This window comes from Marmota monax, unplaced genomic scaffold (assembly GCF_021218885.2).
Source record: "Marmota monax isolate L192 unplaced genomic scaffold, Marmota_monax_Labrador192_F-V1.1 WCK01_AAM20220418_F8-fsc00006, whole genome shotgun sequence".
NCBI lineage: Eukaryota > Metazoa > Chordata > Mammalia > Rodentia > Sciuridae > Marmota > Marmota monax.
Window position 1 is genome coordinate 10,027,890 of NW_026693712.1, and position 22,149 is coordinate 10,050,038.

Consider the following 22,149-nt stretch of genomic DNA (forward strand, 5'->3'; position numbering starts at 1 on the left):
ACAGATCAGAAATCATAAATTATTAGCTTTGGAAACAGATACAGCTTGAAGATGACTTCTCTCATTGTCCCTCTCTCTCTATATATATATGCATATGCTTTATATGCATATGCATATATAAAACAGTGTTAAAATTTATAAAAATTAATTACTAACATTATTAAAATTTCATATAAAGTCCAGATTTCTGGCATTTTGAATAATCAGTAAATCTGGCAACAGGGGCTGGCACTGGACCACTGAAGTGAGCTAGCGGTCACCTATAGAGTTGGGCCTGAGTGCTCCAGTTCCCTTAGCCCTACCTCCAGTCAATTTCCCTCTGAGGCTATCTGCCAGCTTCCTTTTTTTCAGTGTGCATGTGTTGTTACCTTTTTTTTCAGTGCTAGAGAAGAACTCAGAGCCTTGTGCATGCTAGGCAGGTGCTGTACCATTGAACAACACCCCAATCCCTATTACTTTTTGTAGGGCATTTTCTTATGACTGACTTTACTCATTTATTGACCTGCCTGAACCTGGAGGAATCTGATTTTGAGAACTGTGCTGTAGGCTGCTTCCCTTTCCTGTCCCTGCTTAGCAGGGAAGGCCCACACAGAACTCACTGGAGGCATGGCGTTTGACCTTGACCTGTGGATCCACTCGATGGGACTTCTCACTGCAGGAGGAGGCATGGCGTTTCACCTGGGCTCCAGTGGGGCGCTCAGGTTCCTCATCCTAAGTGGGAGATGTAGGAAAATGATTAAGTGCAGGAGGCTAAGGCTGCAATGCAGGGATGTGTTCCCTGTCCGTTTTGAAATTTGTGCTGTACTTGACAGTTTATAAATAACTTTCCCTGGTGGTATATTATTTGAATCTCCTACTATCAAAGGCAGCAGAAGGCAACTCTAAACTGGAGTACCTATGAGAGGAGAACTAGGAAGTCTGAAAAGACTGTGGTATGCTGCCACAAGCATTCTGGGACATGTGACAGGTACCGAGGACTCAAGCTCAATGAGCTGACTCCTCCTTGGTTTTGTGAGCAAAACAGGGAGACAACCCTGTTTTGCTGAAATCTAGACTGAAAGCCTTGCAGGTGGCCAACAGGCAGCATCTACCCCTAACAACATGGAACGAATAGCTCAGTTCAGAGTGGTAAGCAGAGGAGGAGAGCCCAGCTCCTTGCTGAAAGTGGACATAGTGCCTTACATTTCTGGAGTGCTTAACAGTCTAAAGAGCCTCTTTTTCCTCCTGACCTGGGGCTCTTTCCACTGTACCACCCGGCCTCCTGTGCTAGGGATTCCTCCTCCTGAACCATCATCTGTCAAAAGATGGGACTCCCCTTTGAGCAGCCAGTTAAATGAAAACCATTTCTCTGAAGCAAAGGATAAAAGGGTCACTGAGGGAAAAAAAGAAATAGAAGAAATGGCCTTTATTATGTTCCCAGGCAACCCCAAGGGACCATACCTGCATCTTTTCATAAGGAACATCATCATAGACTCTGGGCTCAGGCCACTGATCCTGGCAGGATCTTGCATATCTAGAAAATGAAAGGTACAATGATGGTGATGGCAGTTTGCAGTTTATAGTGTTTTCCTGTCCACTCTCATTTGATCCTGGCAGCAGCTCTTAATGTGGGTCAGCAGATCATGTGCTGTGTGAGCACTTCACGGGAAGGGACCCACATGATTCTCACAATAGCCCAGAGGGGAAGCGATTCATCAGAGCCTTTCTGTAAGTCAGGAAACAGAAGATCCAAGATGGCAAGCAACCAGCCTACATTTCTACAGCTGGTGGTGATAAAGATGGGACTTGAACCTAGAGTCTCCAATGCTTAACTCCATGGAATAGCCACATGTCCACCTGCATACTCAAGGACAGCTTAACGTCTAGTAGCCTGAGGGCCGACCCCATTACTCCAGGGCTTCCCCAGTTTTGCTCATTCCACAGCTTGCCTTGACCCTGGCCTACGTCCCTCAGCCAGTTCCTTCCCCCATGTTGTAAGGGGAAGGTACCCACTCTAGCTTCCCAAGCTCTTCCTCCCTTTCCTTCCAGTGCCCAAGGCTGGACACAGATACATTGAGATTGAGCTGAGACAGGAAAAGTCATGGGCAGCTGTGTGCCAAGGGACTGGCCCTTACAGGAAGGAGTTGCGCCCAGCACTGACAATGCTGGTTAAGGTCTCCACGTCCACGTAGTCATAGTGCAGCGCCTCTGGAGTGACTTTGGAGCCCATCTCCACCAGCAGCAGCCCAAGCCAGCGACCCATGTCCTCTGAACAGCTCGCCTGGGGGAGAGGAGGCACAGTGAAGTCATTTTCACACTGTTGGGCCTCTGGCTTCCTGCTCATTTCAGCCAAACCCACAAATATTTATAAGTGCCTATTATGTACCCACTTCTTAGGAACCAAAGAGGAATAAGACTTGGGGTCTGTGCAACCATTTGGATATAAAAACAACATTTAGGTGTTCTCTGAAATTTTTGAAAACGACTTACTTTTCTCTTAGGGGAAGCAATTGCTCATACAACTCAATTTTTACTTGCATTGTAATTGCCAAATAATTACAGTACTGTAGGGGAAGCCTCCTGTAAGTTGCTGGTTAGCTAAATGCATACTTAATTCTCATTTAGAAAGCATTGTTATAAAATCAACTTAGCTTGCAGATGATAAAAATGAATAAAGAAAGTACACTTTGTGCTAGAAAGCTCTGTATCTAAGTTAAAGAAATAAGAGACCTATCTGAAGCTATGAGAAATAAAAGCAAATTACAGAGGCAATATTTCTTGAAATTTAAGAACTGAGAGAGGCAGTTGGTAACTGGGCAAAGAGAACAAGATCAACAGATTGAGTTTTAATCCTGTGGGGCACTATGTAAATTATTAGACAACCCTGGCCTCAGTTTCCTTATCTATAATACAGGAAGGTAGGTATTTTAAGTTTTCTTCCAGTGTCAACATTTTAAATTCGAAATAGTCAGTAGGATTCTGAGAGTCAATGTGTTTTGCATGACCTCCGGAGGAACTCAGTGCCTATGGGTAGGAAGCACAATGAATACATGAAATGAATTCATGTTTCATTTATCCATTGTGCAACAAATGCTTATTGAGTGCACAGTATATGCCAGGCATCATGCAGATTTCTAGAAAAATAAAAGTATGCAGAACAGGCATGGTTTCAGCTTTTGTGGAATTTAAAGATTTAAACTCTATAATATAGAGAAAATCTTTCTAGAAATTTGAGTTGCTTGATGAGAAGAGTAGGCTACGTCAGAGGGCAGTGGTTCATCTGAGGTGGACTGCTGGGAAGGTTTTATGGGAGACTCTAGAATCAAATCATGGTTAGACCAGATGAAATGCCTTTCAGATTTGGGATTTCAAGGTCAGGGAGGATAAATATACTTTAGTTCTAAGGCAGTCAGAATTAGGATTAAAAACCCAAAATGCTCTGTTAAATTAGAATTTCAGATGAACAACAAATAATTTTTTAGTATATTTAGTATGTCATCCAAGATTTAGTATGTCACACATAATATACAAAATATCATAGGTACACATGTTAAAAGCATGATTTGCCGGGTACTTAGAATAGGCATTTAGGCGTGTGTCCCCTGTGTTATCTTGCAAACCTGCTGGCTCACTGACAGTAGCACTTGCTTTCCCCTGCAGCGTCCTTGGGCAAGGTTCCCAACAAAAACAGGACCCTTGGGCCAGAGTCCCACCACAAGGCCCATCTGGACTCTCTCCTCTCACCTCCAGGATGGCCACCTCCTGTCGGTTACGCAGGATCCTGAAGGCAAATGGGTGTCTGGGCCCAAAGCCCGGAGCCACCTCACAGCCCCGGAGGGCGATTGCGTTCACGTGGGTCCGCAGGTCTGCGCGGTCCTTGTGGAAATACAGTGTGTTGCATTTGAGGCGGCACCAGCGTTCCTTCCAGCCCTGGTTCACCAGCACATGCAGATAGCCTGGGAGGGGGAGAGAGCAGTGGCTTGACCTCCCCACAGTCCACCTTGGACAAATCCCATTTGGGGCTGCAAATTTGGTGCATGGGCCACAGCCCGGGACAGAGTGCCAGACCACCCTTGCACCCGCTGGAAAAAAGGTCTCTGCGTTCTTTTGGATCAGCTCACACGCCCCTGCTTGTGATGGTAGGCATCCTCTTTCTGAGTTTCAGTTTCCTAGCTGTGAAGTGGGTACGGATAATCCCGCTTGCACATCACTGCACAGCCCTGGGACCACACCAAGTGTGATGAAAAGAGCAAGAGCTGCTCCATAAATTGTATAAAGACACAACTCGACTCTCCTCCCCTCCCCAAATCCAGAATTTACCCAAAGATAGAAAATAGTGGATGGTGCTGACACCTAGTGGCAGAGTATGGGAACAAAACTAGCCGGTCAAGGGAAAGAATTATAAAATTGAAATCAAGGCCCAGACTGCTCCATAGCTAACCACAGGTGCGCTTAGAATTCCCTCTTCTAATAAATAGATTAAAATTTATTATATTATTTTACCGTAACAATCCTGGACTCACTGATATATATATATATATATATATATATATATATATATACACACATATATTAACTTTTTTTAATATTTAATTTTTAGTTTTAGGTGGACACAAAATCTTTTATGTTTATGTGGTGCTGAGAATAGAACCCAGTGCCTCACACATGCTATGCAAATACTCTACCACTGGGGCTGGAATGTGGCTCAAGTGGTAGCGCGCTCGCCTGGCATGCGTGCGGCCTGGGTTCGATCCTCAGCACCACATACAAAGATGTTGTGTCTGCCGAAAACTAAAAAAAAAAAAAAAATTAAAATCAAATACTCTATCACTGAGCCACAACCCCAGTCCCCCTGATTACAAAATATTTTGTGTTTTTCTTTTTCTTTCTTTCCTTTTTTTTTTTTTACAACAAAATGTTTTAAAAAAATGTTTTTTTACAACAAAATGTTATAGTCACGTTCTCTTATCCTATTATTTTTTTTTAGTGGTAGAAGAATATTATTGCATATCCAAAACAGCTTTTTCTTTTTGTGGTTCCAGAGATCAAAACTGGACCTTATGCATGCTAGGCAAGTGCTCTGCCTCTGAGTTACCCCCATCCAGTCTAAAAATAGATGATTTCTTATTGGATTACAGTAAATGGAATGCTGCATCTATATGAAAAAATGTTTTGTCTCCGAAAGCCCTTTTCACTCACATTGAATGCATTTATATTGAAAGGTACTTAAATATTCTAATCCAAATCTCTTTATGAGACTGGTTTTCAACTTACATATCTGGCATGTTATATGCTATGAAATGTTACTCCCCTCTCATTATAGAGGAGGAAACTGAGACCCCAAGATGGGCAGTGATTTGGGCCAAGGTCATAGGGAGTACAGAAATATGGGGGTCGGTGGATCTTTTCTTTCACTGAGAGGGCCTCACAGGAGCTAATTGATGGCAGGGCGTGGATGTTGGTGAAGTGGGGTTTAGCCATGCAGAAGACTGGAATTCTCTTCCCTGCCCTGGGAGCCAGGTAGATGAGGCACGGAGGATCTCCTGGCTTTAGCCCTAGGTGCCTGAATGCCCTTGCTCTCCACATCCTGTACCCACCACAGCAGGGGACCTCCTCCTCTGCAGAGGACGTCTGCAGGTCTTCAGCCAGTGCTTTTTTCTTGGAGAAGCTGATGATGCGGGTGATCTTGCGGCCTGCAGCTCTGCTCATGGAGCCCTTCAGCTCTGCCAGGCTGCTCTTCTTCCCTTTACCTGTTGCAGCAGAGATGGGTCAGGGGAGGAGAAGGAGCCCCTTGTCCCAGTTCCATCCATCCCTGGCCTTCCCAGCAGCCCTTTCAGCTGGCACACAAGGAACTAGTATGCAGTTCCAGTTATGACAGTCCAGGTGGTTTAACCCAGGTCTCCTGGACCGGCTCTGCCACTGTGTACCCGCAGCTAAGGCCCCTCCTAGCTCTGGCAATCTTCAGCCTGAGCCAGCAGAGGCTCCTACCATGTTCGCAGGTCTCCCGGCGGCTGAGGGTAGAAGCACTGTCTCCCATGCCTAGGCTGTCGGAGTCTGAGGTCTGCTTTTCTTGGGACAGCCACTGAGAAGGGACACAGACAGCCTTACCTCAGAGGAGACACTCAGAAGTACCCTTTTATTGGTTTAGTTTCCCCAATTCCCCACACACATGATAATCAGTTTAACGAACACTATAATGTACCTGGTATATCGTGTCAGGTATGGAGAGGACAACAATGACTTACTCATGGTGTGTCTTCGTTGTATAGTCTATTAGGGATGAGGCAATTAGTCATCACGCATTGACAGCAGTGTCCTAGAGTTTGCACTGTGTTTGGCAAGTGACAGGGAGCTGGGAGTGAATGTAGTGGTATGCTAATGTAATCCAGTGGTGTTGTGGGGATGGACAAGAGGGGCCAAGACTGAATGCAAAAGAGCCTATGGATATACATGTCACTCCTGGTCAGATGAGACTCCAGAAGGGGGCGAGCCAAGGTGACAGCAGGGATGACAGAAAAGGGATGGGCCAGCAGACATTTTCAAAATAGTTGAGACAGGACCTTGTGACCCATAGGAGTCCATTATGATCCCAGCTTTGATGGGAGAATGATAAGCGTGCGTGCAGACACACACGTTAGCAAGTTCATTGCCAGCCAACATTATTTTTACTCATACCAACTCCAGACCAATCATACATTCATTGATTCAGTCATACAAGGTCAAGGTAGCCTGTAAGGTAGAGCAGAGTAGTTAGACAGATCTTGGAAGAAATTAGAAACCTACTCTCATTTTTTAGCTGTGCACATGTGGGAAAATCCTCTCATCTTCCCCAGGTTGGTTTTCTCATCTGAATTACTCCCCCTTCAGAAGGCTGCTGTGAGGCACCAGAGAGATGGCCCAAGGGAAGCTATGAGGCCAATAGGTTGTATCATTCTTAACACCTGTGTGAAGGGCTGTTCTCCTGCTTCAAGAAGCTAAACTGTGCCAGCCAGGCCTGGGACAGGGTTAAAATGATACCCACCCACTTAAGAAGGCAGAATTACAGAGCTGAGGCCCCTGCCAAGGATCCCCAAGATCAGGCCCAGGGGTGCTTCGTGATAAGCCCCATCCTAGGAAGCAGGGAGGACACGAGAGGTCATGGGCTCTCCTGTTTATGTCCATAGGACTGGAAAAATAATAATTGTCAGAAATGGGGTAGCACTGCCCCAGCCTCCACTGTAAATTGTCAAACAGAAGCTGTGGCTGTATTTGTTCTGCAGTGGTGTGCAGACAGCAAGCTTTTCATCAACACAGAAAGCAAATACCAAGAAATGCTGCGAGCACTTTGGGATTAACTGAGGGATGATGATATTTCAACCCCATGATTCTACGGAGAGGCAGACCCATCAATACCACATCCTCAGCCTCATTTGCACCCCCCAAACCACCCTAAATATGTTACCCTCCCCCAAAGGCTTGGCTGCAGGAAAACTCAACTATACAAGCTCATCTCTACACATCCTGTGAACTGCACCACAGCATGTACCCACCAGTGCAAGTGCGTGTGCAAGTGTGCGCACACACACACACACACTTTCTTTCTCACACCATCAACATTGCTTTCCTTTAGGCTCCACTACTGACAAGGCTGAGTGAGGGCAGGGCTGGGCTTCTCCACCAGCACCCTCTACACATGAGAGACCCCGCCCTGCCATAACTGTCACCTGATCCCATGGGAGTGCTTCTGCTGTCCCCTCCCTTGACCCCCCTGCTTCAGTAACATCTTGCTCATACTGTAAGGCTCACCATAAGTGCCATCTTCCTTACTCCTCCTGTCTCTCCAGCCAGTCCCCCTCACTATCACCATTCAGGACCACTCTAACAGGGCTGACAGGCTCTCCCCGCCTTCTGAATTCCATGCTTCCTTCTGCTCCAGCCTGTTCCCTCTGCTTGGAATCCCTTTCTCTTCCCCTTTCTTGCTAACTTTTCATCTTCATATGAAAAGTGACTTCCTCAGGGAACCTTTCTGTACTCTGAGAGAGGAGCAGGCTTCCACCACACACTCCCAGGGAACCTGGTACTTCCCTTCCTAGAACTTCTTTGGCTAGGCGTTTGTAAGTCTGTGTGATTATTTGATTCAGGGCTCCTTGTTCACTGGCTTAAGTGCTGTGAGATCAGGGGATGTACCCATTTTTTAGAACTATATTTCAGGGTTCCCACAGTGCCTAGCATGGGCAGAGCCTTAACAAGTACTTGCTGGTGGATGGTCGGGATGCTTCACTGAGATGGCAGAGCGCTCAAGATTGTCAGGTTTTAAACTCTAGTTCTGTTTCTTCTTTCTTGCTTGCTTTCTTCCTTTTTTTCCTCACTACGGATTGAATTCAGGGCCACTCTTACCACTGAGCTATATCCCCTGCCCTGCTTTTTTACAAATTTTTGATACAGAGTCTCACCAAGTTTCTGAGGCTAGCCTCAAACTTATGATTCTCCTGCCTCAGACTCCTGAGCTTCAGGGATTACTGGTGTGCACCACCAAACCCGGCTCCTGTTTCTTATTTACTATGTGACATTGGATAAATCTTTCCATGCCACAGCTTTCTCATCTGAAAATTTACCTACTCCAAAGTTGTTACAGAAATTAGTTAATATATATAAAACATTTGAAACAATACTGTACACAGTTACAGTCTATAAATACTAGCCTTTATTACATTCTGTAAGACCCATCTATGTGGAGCTTAAACCTTCCTGTAGGCTATGATGTCCTTAAGGGGATGATCTGAGTCTGAGTTCCTTTGTTACCCACAGTACCTGGCAAAAGGTAGGCACTGGTACATATTTGCCCATGGCCTGACCAGCTGACCAATGACTGCTTCACCTGTGTTCCAAGCAGCCATCTTTCTTTTCTGGTGATATAGTCCAACTTATTTTTCATGGTACAGTTCAGACATGACCTCCTATCTAGACAGGGTGAGCCACTCCTTCCTGTGTTCATACTGCACCTTGGACACAGACACTCATTTATTTGTGCATTCATGCATTCAGTAGACATTTACTGAGCACCTACTGCTGTGCCTGCTCTGTGCGGGGCATGCATTGCTTGTTTGGCACCATCAGTGGGATTTGGCTTCCCCACCAGCCTGTGATATCCCCTGGGGTGGGGTCCATGTTGAATGCCCACTGCCTGGTCAGGAGGGCTTAGTAGAGACAGACGTACCTTGTCCAGGTCCAGCTTGCACAGGAGCACTGGGGATCTGGGAGCCTCTGTACCCTCAGCTCCCCCAGTTGACCTGCTGACCTCTCGGATGACCTGTGGAGAGGACACACAGCAGGAAAAGATGGTCACAAAAGATCTGTAGGCAAAAGGATGATTGGTTTTTGTATGATCAGGGCTGTTATACAGAGGGGTGGATGCAGACACTTGCACAAGCATGGGGTATATCAGAGTCTGAAAGGCTTCCTTCTGTATCTGTCCCTTGGACTAAGAGGATACAGGGCTAGAAACCAAGAGACTTAGTTTCATTACTTAGTTATGTGTCTTGAAAAAGCTACTTCTGCCAGGCATGGTGGCACATGCAACTTAGGAGGCTGAGGCAGGAGGATGGGGAATTCAAAGCCAACCTCAGCAACTTGGCGAGGTCCTTAGAACACAGTGAAACCCTGTCTCAAAATAAAACATAAAAAGGGCTGGGGATGTGTCTCAGTGGTTAAGTGCCCCTGAGTTTAATCCCTGGTAAAAAAAAAAAAAGAAAAGAAAAGAAAAGAAAAAAGAAAAAGCTACTTCTTTGCTCTGGGCCTCCATTTCCACATCTGTAACATGAGAACACTGGTCCTCTGCTGGGGCTGCTGAGGCTGCAGAGGGTTAGACTGTGGATGTGAGGGGTGATATGAACCAGAAAGGCTTGCAAGGCGAGGACTTGCTTCTGTGACCAAGGAAGGAGCTGGGGTCATCATCTCTATGTCAGTGATAAGGAAACAGACTCACTCACTCATTCAAGGTTGCAGCAATAAGCATGTAGATCATAAAGTAATGATAGCCACCATTTGATGCTAACCCATCAAGAATTTTATCTCCACAGCAACCAGTGATCCCCAAGTTGCAGGTTAGGATGATGAGGCTCAGAGAGGTGAAGCCATATGTGGGTAGCAGCAGAGCCAGAAACTAAAAGCAAACAGTATGGTTGCAGGCTCTTAACCTTTAGATAAGATGTTAAGGCAGGTAGGCTCCTCTCTCTTTTTTTGCAGTACGGAGGATAGAACTCAGGGGCACTCTGCTACTGAGCTACATCTCCAGCCCTTTTTATTTTTTATTTCAAGGCAGGGTCTCACTAAGTTGCCTAGGTTAGCCTTGAACTTTCTGAGGCTGGCCTCTACTTATGATCCTCTTGCTTCAGCCTCTCAAGGATTATGGCTGACAGGAGTCTTGTAGCTCAGTGCTGGGGCTCCATCTTCTGACCCATCTGGCCCTTGGGGGCAGAGGTTTCCCCACCAGGCGGGTTCTCTTACTTCCTTCCCCTCCTGAGACAAAAGCAGTCAGGAGAAACCAAACGTTCCACGCAAGAGCTGGTTATCACAGGAAGGAAGGGAGGGAGGGAGGTGCTTGGTTTCCTTGTTCCAGCAGGGAGATCAGAGGGAGAGAGAGAGAAAGGTGTCAGAGTGGAGCAGAGATCTGTGCAGGGGGAGGTCGGCTGGAGACGACTGGGACTGGAGCATCGCCAATATTGCAGCAGTCACTGACAGTTACTGACACCTGCTGTCTGCCAGGTGCTGTGCCGAATGCTCCCTAGCATCTTCACAAGAACCATTTTACAGACAAGGAAATCACAGCACAGGGCGGTAAAGTCATTGTAGACAAGGAAACCACGGCACAGGGCGGCAAATTCATTTGTAGAAGACCACACAGCCAGTGAATGCTGCTTATCCTGGGACTTGAGCCAAGTCTATATGCCACCCAAGTCTTCCTTTGTCATAACCATGTCACTGTGTCTATGCCTTTGGAGTAGATCTACTTCTTTGATTCAAATTATGGCACCAACCACTTGGCAGTGAGATCTTTGGCAAGTCCTAAGTGCCTCCATTTCCTTGTTTGTAAAATAGGAATGATAACAGTCCCATTGTGAGGGTAAATAAGATCATGTATGTGAAGCTCTCAGCACAAGCCATGGTACAAAGTAAGTGCTCAATATGTGGTGGCTCTCATTGTTCTGTGTGGCCACAAAGATGCAGAAGTGGGGCCACAGGTGCTGGTTACAAGGGTGAATGTTCCCATCTAAAACATGAAAGAGTTTTTCCCTCCCTCCCTCTGATCTTTCTTTCTTTTTTTTTAAATTGTGGTTGGACACAATACCTTTATTTTATTTGTTTATTTTTATGTGGTGCTGAGCATCGAACCCGGGGCCTCGCACATGTTAGGCAAGCACTCTACAGCTGAGCCACAACCCCAGCCCTTCCTTCCTTCCTTCCTTCCTTCCTTCCTTCCTTCCTTCCTTCCTTCCTTCCTTCCTTCCTCTCTCTCTCTCTCTCTCTCTCTTTTTCTGGGTTAGCTTGTCTAATGACAAAATCAGCTTCCTTCATATTAAGCTCCCCATTCCAGGAGGTATATGAGTGCAGTCCAGACAAGCTCCTAGTAGGGATGTTAGAGGATCCAAATAACTAGAGGGAACTTGGGTCCCCAGCATGACATCTGTCTCTTGCAGACATCCAAGATCCATTTCCAAATATAAGCCCCAACTACGTGCAGGGCGCCTGGGCTCAGGCTCTGACCCCTTCTACCCTGAGCAAGGATCGGTTCTCTCAGAGACAGAATCCAGCTCCATCATTGGGGTTCTGGAGAAGAGAGGAAGAAAAGAAGGGCGGCAAGACAGGAGTGGGGTGTGGGCCCCACATACCTTCATCCATTCCTCAGCCTGCTCCCGGCTCTGCAGTGCGAGCACCAAGACCTCAGTGGCCCCCTGGGTGAAGCGCAGCTCATGCCTCTTGTGCCGGCTGTCCTTGGGCACGTAGATGACGCTGCAGGCATCCAGCGCCAACCTCAGATGTGGCTGACGGTCCTTGGAGCTTTTGTAACACTGGACAAGGAAAGAAAGGGTCAGGACCTTCTGGAGTGGAAGATAGAGCAGGAAGCTACCCTCATACAAAGGCTTGGAGTACCCAAAGTCTCCAGGGAAGTTTGACTTACCCCATAAAGACCTCCCCACCTAGCCCAACTGTGGGCACTGTGCAAGGACATGGAGATGCCAGCCAGGGATGTCATTGGGCATCTTCAGGCACAACTGTCTAGTAAGAAGAGATGGATTGCAGCATAATACCAGGAAGACCATTTGGGTCTTAAGAAGTGGAGAAGAAATGGGCTGGCTTGGGAGGAAACTACATGAAAGGGCAGTATGGCAGGAATTTGGAAAAGGGAATTCTAGCAGAGGTGGAGGGCTGGCCTTGGGAGGTCGGTAGTTTATCAATAATGATTCTGACTCCTCCCTTCTTCTCATAAGGCAAGCATTACCTTGGTGGGAGAAACTGACAGTGACATTACAGAAAAGGAAGACCATAGGCTAATTAATCGTCTAACAGAAGCAAAAGCCCACAACAAAAGACGAACAAATGGAATCTAGACACATAGAAAAGCACACTACATCAAGACCAAGTGCAGCTTTCCCTGGGAACACAACATGGTTTCATATTCAAAAATCAACCACAAAATTCATCAAGTAAATAGAAAAAAGGAGAAAAAATCACACATATCAATAGAATCAGAAAAAGGCATTTTATATAATTCAGTATCCATTTGTGATATAAGCTCTTAGCAAACCAAGAATAGAGGGGAAGGATCTTCCTTAACATGGTAATAAGGAACATTTACGAAATCCTGCAGGAAAGATAAATGTCAGTCTTAATGGTGAATTACTGGAGCTTCCTCTAGAGGTCTGGATGGAGTTAGGCCCAGCTCCCCCCACTCTGTTTACACCATGCTGGAGGCCCTGGCCTGGCCGGGAGTTGGGAACAGAGAAGGCACAGGCAGTGGAAATAGGTCGCCCTGACCCTTGTACTGGTGCTTGCCTGGGGTGAGCTTTCATTGCCCCAGGGTGACAAAGGGACTTGTTTCACATGCATCTGTGTTAAGCCAGTCTTGTCAGCAGAGTATTTTGGGGAGGAACTATTATTTTTTTTCCTAAAATTTATGCTCATCCACCCATTTCGGAATTAAACCTTGGTGAGCTTACCTCAGGTCTTTAAGGTGTGTGTGTGTGTGTGTGTGTGTGTGTGTGAGTGAATTTTGCTTGTGTGGAGAGCCATGATCTCAGAAGCACTGGGCTTTGAGCTGTGCACAAGGCCAGGCCAGTGGTCCTCAGGCAGAAACACGTGAGTCTGCCTAAAGGCACTCACCAAGAGCTGGTCCTCCTTGATGACGGTCAGCTGCTTGGCCCACTGTCCAAAGCGCTTTTTCCGTAGCAGGAAGGCACATATCCTGCAGTCCCTCACCAGGTGCATGGAGGCCTCCTCGGAGGGCCACTGGTGCCTAGGCTGTGGCCCCTTCCCTTCCTCCTCCTCCTCATCATAGGACTCGTAGGAGCTGCTCATGGCGTCTGAGTCATTGTCTGCAGGCACCACGGGAAAGAACCTGTCACTGTGCTGTCCTGGGGAAGCCCCCTGCTCGCCCCGACACCCTGAGACCACAGAGGAAACCCAGGGCATGGTGTTGGAGAGGAATAGAGGCCTGCCTCGTGCAGTGCACTGTGTTTTGGATTTACCACTTGCTTTGTGATCTTGGTGACTTCACTTGGGGAGCCGCAGTGTCCTCATTTGTATGGGATCTCCATTAATAATAGTACTTATTTCGACCAGCCTCTTGAACACCAAGGCATGGAGAATGTTCAGCCAAGTGTTTGGCACCCAGTAAAAAGCTGTGATTATCCCATCAACTCTGCAGCCTTTGTCTCAGGTGATGCTCACACCAAATCCCCATCATGGATAAGGAAACTAGGCTCCCCTAAGATCAGTTACCAAGAGTCAGGACAAAGGCAGGATTCTGGGCTCCAGATTCCTATTCCAGTGGCCTTTCCACTGAACCCTGGGGTCACAAGGGCTTTGGAGCATCTGTGGTGACCATGGCTGGGGTGAGAGGTGGGGCACATGAATGCCAGGGGCTGGCTCCTTGTGAGGGCAGAGCTGGTGTGAACTTACAGGAGTTCTTCAGCTCTCCGTTCATCCTGGCCGCAGGGTAGCTGCTGTCTGCGTCCTCATAATAGCCATCCACAATCGAGTGGGCTGGGCTGCATCCATCTGTGGGATTGTCGAAAGAGCTGAGCATGGAGAAACACAGACAGACCCAGGAGTAGACCCAGGGGCACGGCTGGGAAGGCCCTAGATACCTTGCCCCTTATCAGGGAATACAGAGTGGAGCTCAGGGCAGTCCCACACTGGGTGTGGGGACTTGTCTCTGCATCTTGTCTGCTCTCTGGTTCCCAACATACGCTCAGTGCCCCTGTCCCACGGAACTGCCCTGCCAGGCCTATGTTCATGCTATTTCCTATGCCCTCTTCTACCAGAGAACTCCTCACATCCAAGACCCAGTTCCAAGATCTTTCCTCTGACCTTCCCAGTTGGCTTCTCCTCAGTGACCCAGAACATCAGTGTGTGTGAGAACATTTTGGTGGCAGCTCTGGTCCTTGCACTGTGGAGAGTGGTGCACCAGCTGCCAGGGCTTAGATCTGCCTCCATGTTCTGCACAGACCTCCTCTTCTCCCCTCAGACTTGCCGTTCACTTCCTAACACATCTGCTCCCTCATCTTGGAAAGGCAATTTTCCGTCAAAACCTCTGGGAATACAAAGGAAGAACTGGACCACAGGAGCGAATAATAATGCTCATACGAGCATTAGAGCAATAGCAACAGCTATTGGAGCTGAATGGTTAGGGCACATCCTCCTTTGGGGCTGGGAGGTGGTACAGAGCAGTGCAGTGGTGAGCAGGGCACCTCAAACTGTTCTGCATCAGAATCACCTAGGGGTTGTTTTCCAGTGCAGATTCCTGGGTTGCATCCCTAGAGTTTGGGAATCCCTGGAGTGAGTTGGGCTGAGGAAGGGAAAAATAATTTGATAGGAAAATTCTAAAGATACATAAAATAGAAAATGCATCAAACTCTAATGAATTGGAACAAATTTATTTTTAAAAAATATATGAAGTTGGGCTAGGGCTATAGCTCAGTGGCAGAGCGCTTGCCCAGCATGTGTGAGGCATAAGGTTCAATTCTTAACACCACATTAAAAAACAAAACAAAACAAAAACAAAAACAAACAAAACCAAATAAAATAAAAGTATGCTGTCCATCTACCACTACAAAAAAAAATAAAAAAAAAATATATAGAGTCATTTTGATGTAGATAGTCCCTGAGGCTCAGCTAGAAGTTCGGCTGGTGAAGGGTTTGGGCTCTGTCAGAATTGAGCTCCAATCCTATCTCTTCCATCTCCTGAGTGAGCCTGGAAAGAGTATAGCCTCCCTGCATTCCGATTCTTCACCCAGGAAGTGAACAGCACCCCACTGTGGATTAATGATATCATGCACATAAGCTCTGAGCACAGAGCGTGGCACACATTGGGTGCTGACAAATGCTAGCCATCATTATCGTTGTGTCCTTTGATTCTCAATGGGAGGGAGGTTCAGCCCCATTTTACAGATGGGAAACAAGCCACACATGGCTGGTTGCTAAGTGACAGAGCTTGGGTCAGAACTGAGGTTGCCAGCTCAGGTGATGGAAGCATAGCCTCTCCTCCAGGAGGTCTTCTTCAGCCCAGTCCCACTCGCTCTCACACACACTGATCTTCAGGGCTCTGCTCTGGGTTCCCAGTCCCTCCTGTCCATCTGTTTCCTGAGGGCAGCAGCACTGAAGTTTCCCACAACTGGGACTCCCAGCTCTATCTCCCAAGAGGGGCTCGAGCTGCCTTTCGCAGCAGGCAATCTGAGGCCTCAGATGCTGACCACACACCGGTGAGGTGGACTGGGGGTGTCAGGGCCAGAGCAGCAGGGGGAGCTGGGAGGGGAAGGTGTGTCACAGAGGGACAAGACGAAGCACTGCAACACCTGGCAGGGCTGGACGCTGTGTGCCAGAGGAAGGATACTCCCTGATGGGCTTGGCATGAGCTCCCTGGACAAGGTCTCGGCCCTTCCTGAGGCCCTCCCTTCCCAGCTGCTCCCAGGAGGGTGCTTCTCTGCCCTGTCTGAAAGGGAAGTGAGCTTTCTGGAAAGATGCAGGAGCCTCATCTAGCTGAGGTGCTTGACCTGGGATTAGGCCCAGCAGCACCTCTTCCCCCTCCTTCCTCCCCTGCCCTGGAGTCAATGAGATAGGAAAAAGGTGCCTGTTTTACATCCAAACAGCTGCTTGTAGTAACATGGAACTTGGGACAATCAAGGCTAAAGAGGGCAACAGATCATCTGGTGCAGACCTACCACAGTTACAAGGTAGAAACAACCCAAATGTTCATCAATTGATAAACAGATATGCACAACATGGTATAGATACACAGAATGTTATTCGGTCATAGAAAAGAACGAAATTCTGGTCTATGCTCCAACACTGATGAACCTTGGAAGCATTATGAGAAGTGAAAGAAGCCAGACAGAAGAGGTCATGTAGTATGTGATTCCATTTATACAACATATTCAGAATAGGCAAATCTACGCTGACAGAAGACTGGAGGTCCGCAGGGGCTGGGTGAAGGGGGGCTGGGGACTGACTGGTTAACAGAAGTTTCCTTTGGGATGATGAAAATGTTTGGGAACTGGATAGTAGTGATGGCTGTACGACACTGAATGTACCAAATGCCACTGGTTGGACTTTTAAAAAATCGTGAAAATGCTCAACCTTGCCTGTAGTTGACCACAGTAAAAAGTAAAATGCCCCATGACAAAAAGCCCAAGCATTACAAAAGAACATGAGTGGAAGAGTATGTTTCCTTTGTTCAGATTTTTTTTTTCCTTTTTGAGACAGGGTCTGGCTATGTTTCCTAGGCTGGCCTTAAACTCTGGGTTCAAGTGATCCTCCCTCCTCAGCCTCCTGAGTAGCTGGGATTAGGACGTACACCACTATGCCCAGCTGAAATACATGTTCAAATATATACATATATATGAATATATATATATATAATTTATTTATTATTTTTCAGTGCTAGGGTTGGAACCTAGGCCTCAAGCATGCTAGGCAAGTGCTCTACCACTGAATTACATCCCCAACTCTCTCCCCAGATTTCAGATTTCATCTCACTCAGGAAAACCTCATTAATATTTCTTGCATAGCCTAGAAAAATTATTAGAATGCATGAATGTGTGTATATTCATTAGAAAAAAAAAGCTAGACTCATGTTATATGCAGTATTTTGTGTTTGATTTTCTTAAATGACTATATCTTGGAATTTGTTTCTGATCAGCACAGGCTTCTTTGATATATGTATCCATGGTGTTTCTGGATGATGGGGTAGCATCCCACTAACATTATATACAAATTCAGCTCCACGTGCTGGGTCATTCAAAACCATAACATGGTTCCTTGTGTATAATTGTGTACAATGTTTTCAAGAAAGTGATAGCTTCTGATCCTCAAAGGAACACTATCCATTAACTCACTGGAGGGAGAACCATGGAAGATCAAGGACTCTTCTTTGTGACAAATTTAAGAGATTTTCAAAGTTGATTTATTCTAGTGTTCTCTATATAATTTTAATGAGCACATCCAGCAGTACAAATATGTAGATGGAATATTTATATATTTATTTATATAAGTCATATGTGTAATAAGCTGTTCCAAGTATGCTCTTATTAGAGAATAAATGCTATATTCAGATAGAATTTTTAAAAACATGTGTTGAATTAAATATTAATATAGCTTCTAAGATTTCTGCCAACACCATTGTATGAATCTCTGGTATGTGCACATTAGAGACCTATAAGACCATGTGTCCTACCTTTTTCTTTTTTCTCTTTTCTTTTTTCCAGTGCTGGGAATTGAATCCAGGCCTTGCACATGGCAGGCAAGCACTCTACCACTGAGCTACACTCCCCACATGCCCTATTTTACCTGTTGTTGGCTTGATAACCTAACCCATCATAAGATGTGATTCTACTGAAATACAATTTATTACCCCCCAGCCCATCCCCAGACAGGAGCAGTTGGATTAGCATCAGTTTCAGGGCTCAGAACAGGTTGGTTTATGTTACCTCCTTCCAATGCATGTATGTGAGCATATTTTTGTTTTAGGAGTAGAGGAATAGAGGTCCAGAGAGGAGAAGGGGGTGGTCCAAGGCCACACAGAACTGAGACTAACCCAAGTCCCTGGCCCCTGGTCTGCACCCATCAGTCCACCCAGATTGGCACTGCAGAGGCCAGAAGCTCAGAGCAGCCTCTCCTCAAGAATTGGTGACATGGCTGGGTAGGCACTAGGCCTGGCACTCCAGCTCCTGCAGGACATGGACACACTTGGAATTGGCTTCTCAGGAAGGAGAAGCCCATAACCCTGAAGGGGACCAGAACTTACTGTGGGAGCTGATGTACTCAGGGGACTTGCCTGGTCCCAGAGGAAGGGCCTCCTCATAGTAGTCCTCAGGGGGAGGCTTGTTGGGCAGTGGCGGAGGCAGGTCTGCTGCCTGTGTGGGGACAAGAAAGTGTGTGAGATCAGATGGCTGCGGAGTAGAGAAGAGGGGAGCAGGAGGGAGCGAGGCTGGTGGAGGAGGATGCGGTAGCTCTTAGGAGGTAGGTAGACCCTGAATGGGAAGCCATATTTTTAATATAGTCACAGAGAAGGCAGAACTTAAGAGTGTATTTGTCCTGTGTTTCTCACCCCAAATTTTGAAGCATTAGAGCTTCTCTATAATGGCTGAAAGTTTTGTGGACTGCCAAACCCTGGTAGCTATACTTTTGCTTGAGCACACGCAGAATTACAAAGAACTACCATGAGTTCCCCAAACTCTTCCACCACATCCACATCCACATAAGAGGAGCAGCAGGACACATGCGCATGAGGCTTGGTATTTAGTGAACAGCTTAGGCTTTGTGCCAGGGGATTCCCCAGCTTTACAGCTAAGTTCTGTCACTTAATAATTGTGGGACATCAGGCGTATCACTTGCCCTCTCTGAACCTCTGTTTCTTTATCTGTATAAAGGGGGATAGCAGTTGTATCAAGTTCACTAGTTGCTTTGAGCATGTGAAGGATACACTAAGTTGTCAACAACTGGTACCATCACCATTGATGGTGAGGATAATCCACTATGGAGTTGACAGACAATGCTTGTCTCTAACTCTGTGACCCCCACCAAGTCTGGGAACACTAGATCTGGTCCAATCTTTCATCTTGTGGGTGAAAAACTCAGGCTCTGAGAAGGGAAATGATTTGCCTAAGGGCACACAGAGACTGTGTGCCTGCTCCACAGAATTTCCCATCACCTCTGTATGCAGTCTGAGGTTGGCGTGGCGATGTGCTTCAGGCCTAAGGGGACAGACTAGCTCACCACATTCTCCCTGCTTAGCAGGACCACGGTGCGCATGCATGCGCTATTGAATGTATGAATGCTTATTTGTGCTATTTCTGCCCTTAACCACCACCTGGGAGAGAGAACAGGGTCTTGCACACAAAGAGGACCCAACCATCAGCGGGGGGAGAACTTCCCTCATCCTCTCTAGAAGGGCACAGAGCTTAAAGGTGTGGGATCCATGACTCACATTTCTCAGAGATGGGCTCTTGGCTGGCTCAGGGCTGGTTCCTTTGCTGGGCTCCCCATCATCCTCTGGCATGTCCCGAAGGTCACTCAGGTCACAGTCTACAGAGGATCAGGGCATTGGTCAAGGGAAAACCAAAGAGGGCTGGATTTGGGGTCTGGAGGTTTCCGAGTGAGGATTGGACTTCACCATTGCCTCCACCACCTAGGTGGCTTAATCAATTGCCCTGGGACTCCTCCATGGTAACCTGGTCACCCCACCCCCTGCCTCGTCTGTCAAGAGGACCAAATCACATTCTTTGTAATGGTGCTTTGGAGGTTTCTGACAATTGTGTTATAAAGGCTTGGTGTTCTCTCTAGGTCCACCAGCCCCCAGAGCTCCTGCATAGACTGTAGCTTTCTTCCCGTGGTGAGCACTCTTCTCTGTCCCCAGGATGGAGTTGGGCTGGCACACAGCCTCCCACACGCTGGCCAGCCTGCTCCCAGGCCAGGCTCTGACACAGCTCTCATTTTCTGCTTAGACACTGGACTGCTCAGCCAGGGTCCCAGGAGGACATGACTGGCAGAGGCCGTGGAGGGAGAGAAACCCCTTCTGTACTGAACTCTTTGACTTATACTTTTCTTCCTACTGTTCCTCAAATCTCAGGAACATTTTTATAACTGTAAATTCCAATTACATTTTCAGAGCTGGCAGAGCCCAGAGAACCCAAAGTGACTCCATGATGCAATGTTAGAGCCAGGCCCAGCCATCTGGGAGAGATGGTGTCAAAACCAAGGTTGGAAGAAGCACTTACCAAATTCTTCAAAGAGGGACTCCACAAAGCTGGGCCCCGAGTGGAGGTCAGCAGTGTTCACGTATAGGTAGGAGACTTCCTTAGCTGGAAGGGAGGGGAGGACACTGGCTGTGAGGGGGGAAGGGATGAGTCCAACCCGCCCTGCGTGGACTCCTGTTCCTCAGGAGCTCAGCACTCACTTTGCAAAGCACGCTCACATCCTGTCATTGTGCTGTTTTTCACACTTTGTTTTCATTTTTACTCTGTCACTGAGGATCTGTCTCTAAGTAAAAGGAGGCCCAGAAACCTAGTATTACGGGGCTATTCTGGGAATGGTCAGGGGACGGGGTCCAGTGAGCACACTAGGAAAAATGCTGCCCTTTTCTTCCTCCCAAGAGTCCTGTGAGGGTGGCAGGGATTGTCAACTCAGTTTTTTGGGAAACAAGGTTTAGAGTCACTCAGTGGTAACTTCCCACAGCATCCTTCAGATTCCCTGAGCATGGAAGGACACAGGTATAGCCTGGAGTTCAGAGAGATGCATCGTGCCATCAACTGACCTGGAATGTGGAGGAAAAGATGGAGCCAGTGGGCAGAGCGTGTTGCTGGGCAGATAGTAATGGGCAGAGATGTGGGCTTAGGTGGGCACAAGCAGGGATGCAGCTCATGAGGATAAGTGTGTGCAGGATTGTATGCCTGTGCAGGAGGGTGTGAGGTGCACATGCGTGTGTGTCGGGGGTCTGTCTGGTGTAGCTCAGAGCATTACCTTTGTGTATGTGCGTGTGCTGTGTGCACGTGTGGTGTATGTAGTGTGTATTGTGGGTCATGTGCAGTGCATAGGAGTGCATCATGTGTGAGAGTGCTGTGTGAGTCCTGTGAGAGTATTATGGGTCATGTGTGGCAGGTATGTGGGTGCAATGTGTTCTTTTTAAAAAAAAAAATTCAAAGTTTATTTCTTACATGACAATAGTGGAATGCATTGCTATCTTTATTATCCATTCACAGCATAATTTTTTGTAACTCTGCATATAAAATGTGTTCACACCAAATTATGCCATTATACATGAGCTCTCTTATTATTACTATTATTATTTTTTTGCATTACATTTTTAAAACAGCATACTACAGGAACTCAGCCACATCAATGTTTATAGCAGCACAATTCACAATAGCTAAACTGTGGAGCCAACCTAGATGTCCTTCAGTGGATGAATGCAATGTGTTCTTGTGTGTGAACGTGTGGAGGGCTGGGGATGGAGGAGGACAAAGAACACTGCCAGGACTGAGGTGGAAGAGCAGGCTCTAAGTGGACAAGAACATTAGACCAGAGCATGCTATTAGCAGAACCTGTGTGTTGTGAGCGGAACCTGTATGTGCACAGGCCCTGGGGAGTTACTGAAGGTCCTTGAGGAGGGTCAAGGGTGACACAGCTGTCTGTAGAGGAGTGGCTCATCCGGGCTGACCTGGGAGAGGCTGTAGGCTCTGCAGGATGGAGGCCACGGCCATCTTCTTCTCCAGGGTGCTGTCACTTAGGTACTCATGGTCCAGGAGGCTAAGCAGACCAGTGAGCTCCGGGAGCAGCTGCTCCAGCACTGGGGAGAAAAGCCAGGGCCAGTCAGAGTTCTGCATGCAGGATCTGGCCCTCCCCACCCGCTGAAGCCTGGGCTGGAGGGGACAGAGCGCAGGGCCTGGTACACAAGGGAGAGGCAGGGCCCTCACACAG

General features: G+C 47.2%; 1 protein-coding gene across 2 annotated transcripts in view; it reads right to left on the reverse strand.

The window, feature by feature from the left end:
- The window catches only part of Afap1l1 (actin filament associated protein 1 like 1), a 59,179-nt gene that overhangs the window by 12,431 nt on the left and 24,599 nt on the right, over positions 1-22,149 (reverse strand). The window contains exons 2-15 of one of the 2 annotated variants that reach the window (XM_046460290.2): positions 21,890-22,018; positions 20,451-20,534; positions 19,661-19,758; positions 18,509-18,587; positions 14,137-14,235; positions 13,339-13,550; positions 11,847-12,026; positions 9,176-9,268; positions 5,968-6,061; positions 5,577-5,729; positions 3,724-3,935; positions 2,115-2,260; positions 1,441-1,513; positions 600-711 (exon numbers count right to left, since the gene is read on the reverse strand). In XM_046460290.2, the coding sequence (XP_046316246.1) occupies positions 600-711; positions 1,441-1,513; positions 2,115-2,260; positions 3,724-3,935; positions 5,577-5,729; positions 5,968-6,061; positions 9,176-9,268; positions 11,847-12,026; positions 13,339-13,550; positions 14,137-14,235; positions 18,509-18,587; positions 19,661-19,758; positions 20,451-20,534; positions 21,890-22,018 (1,764 nt within the window). Of the gene's footprint in view, positions 1-599; positions 712-1,440; positions 1,514-2,114; positions 2,261-3,723; positions 3,936-5,576; positions 5,730-5,967; positions 6,062-9,175; positions 9,269-11,846; positions 12,027-13,338; positions 13,551-14,136; positions 14,236-18,478; positions 18,588-19,660; positions 19,759-20,450; positions 20,535-21,889; positions 22,019-22,149 lie in introns of both variants that reach the window. The other variant, XM_046460289.2, reaches the window with a different exon arrangement.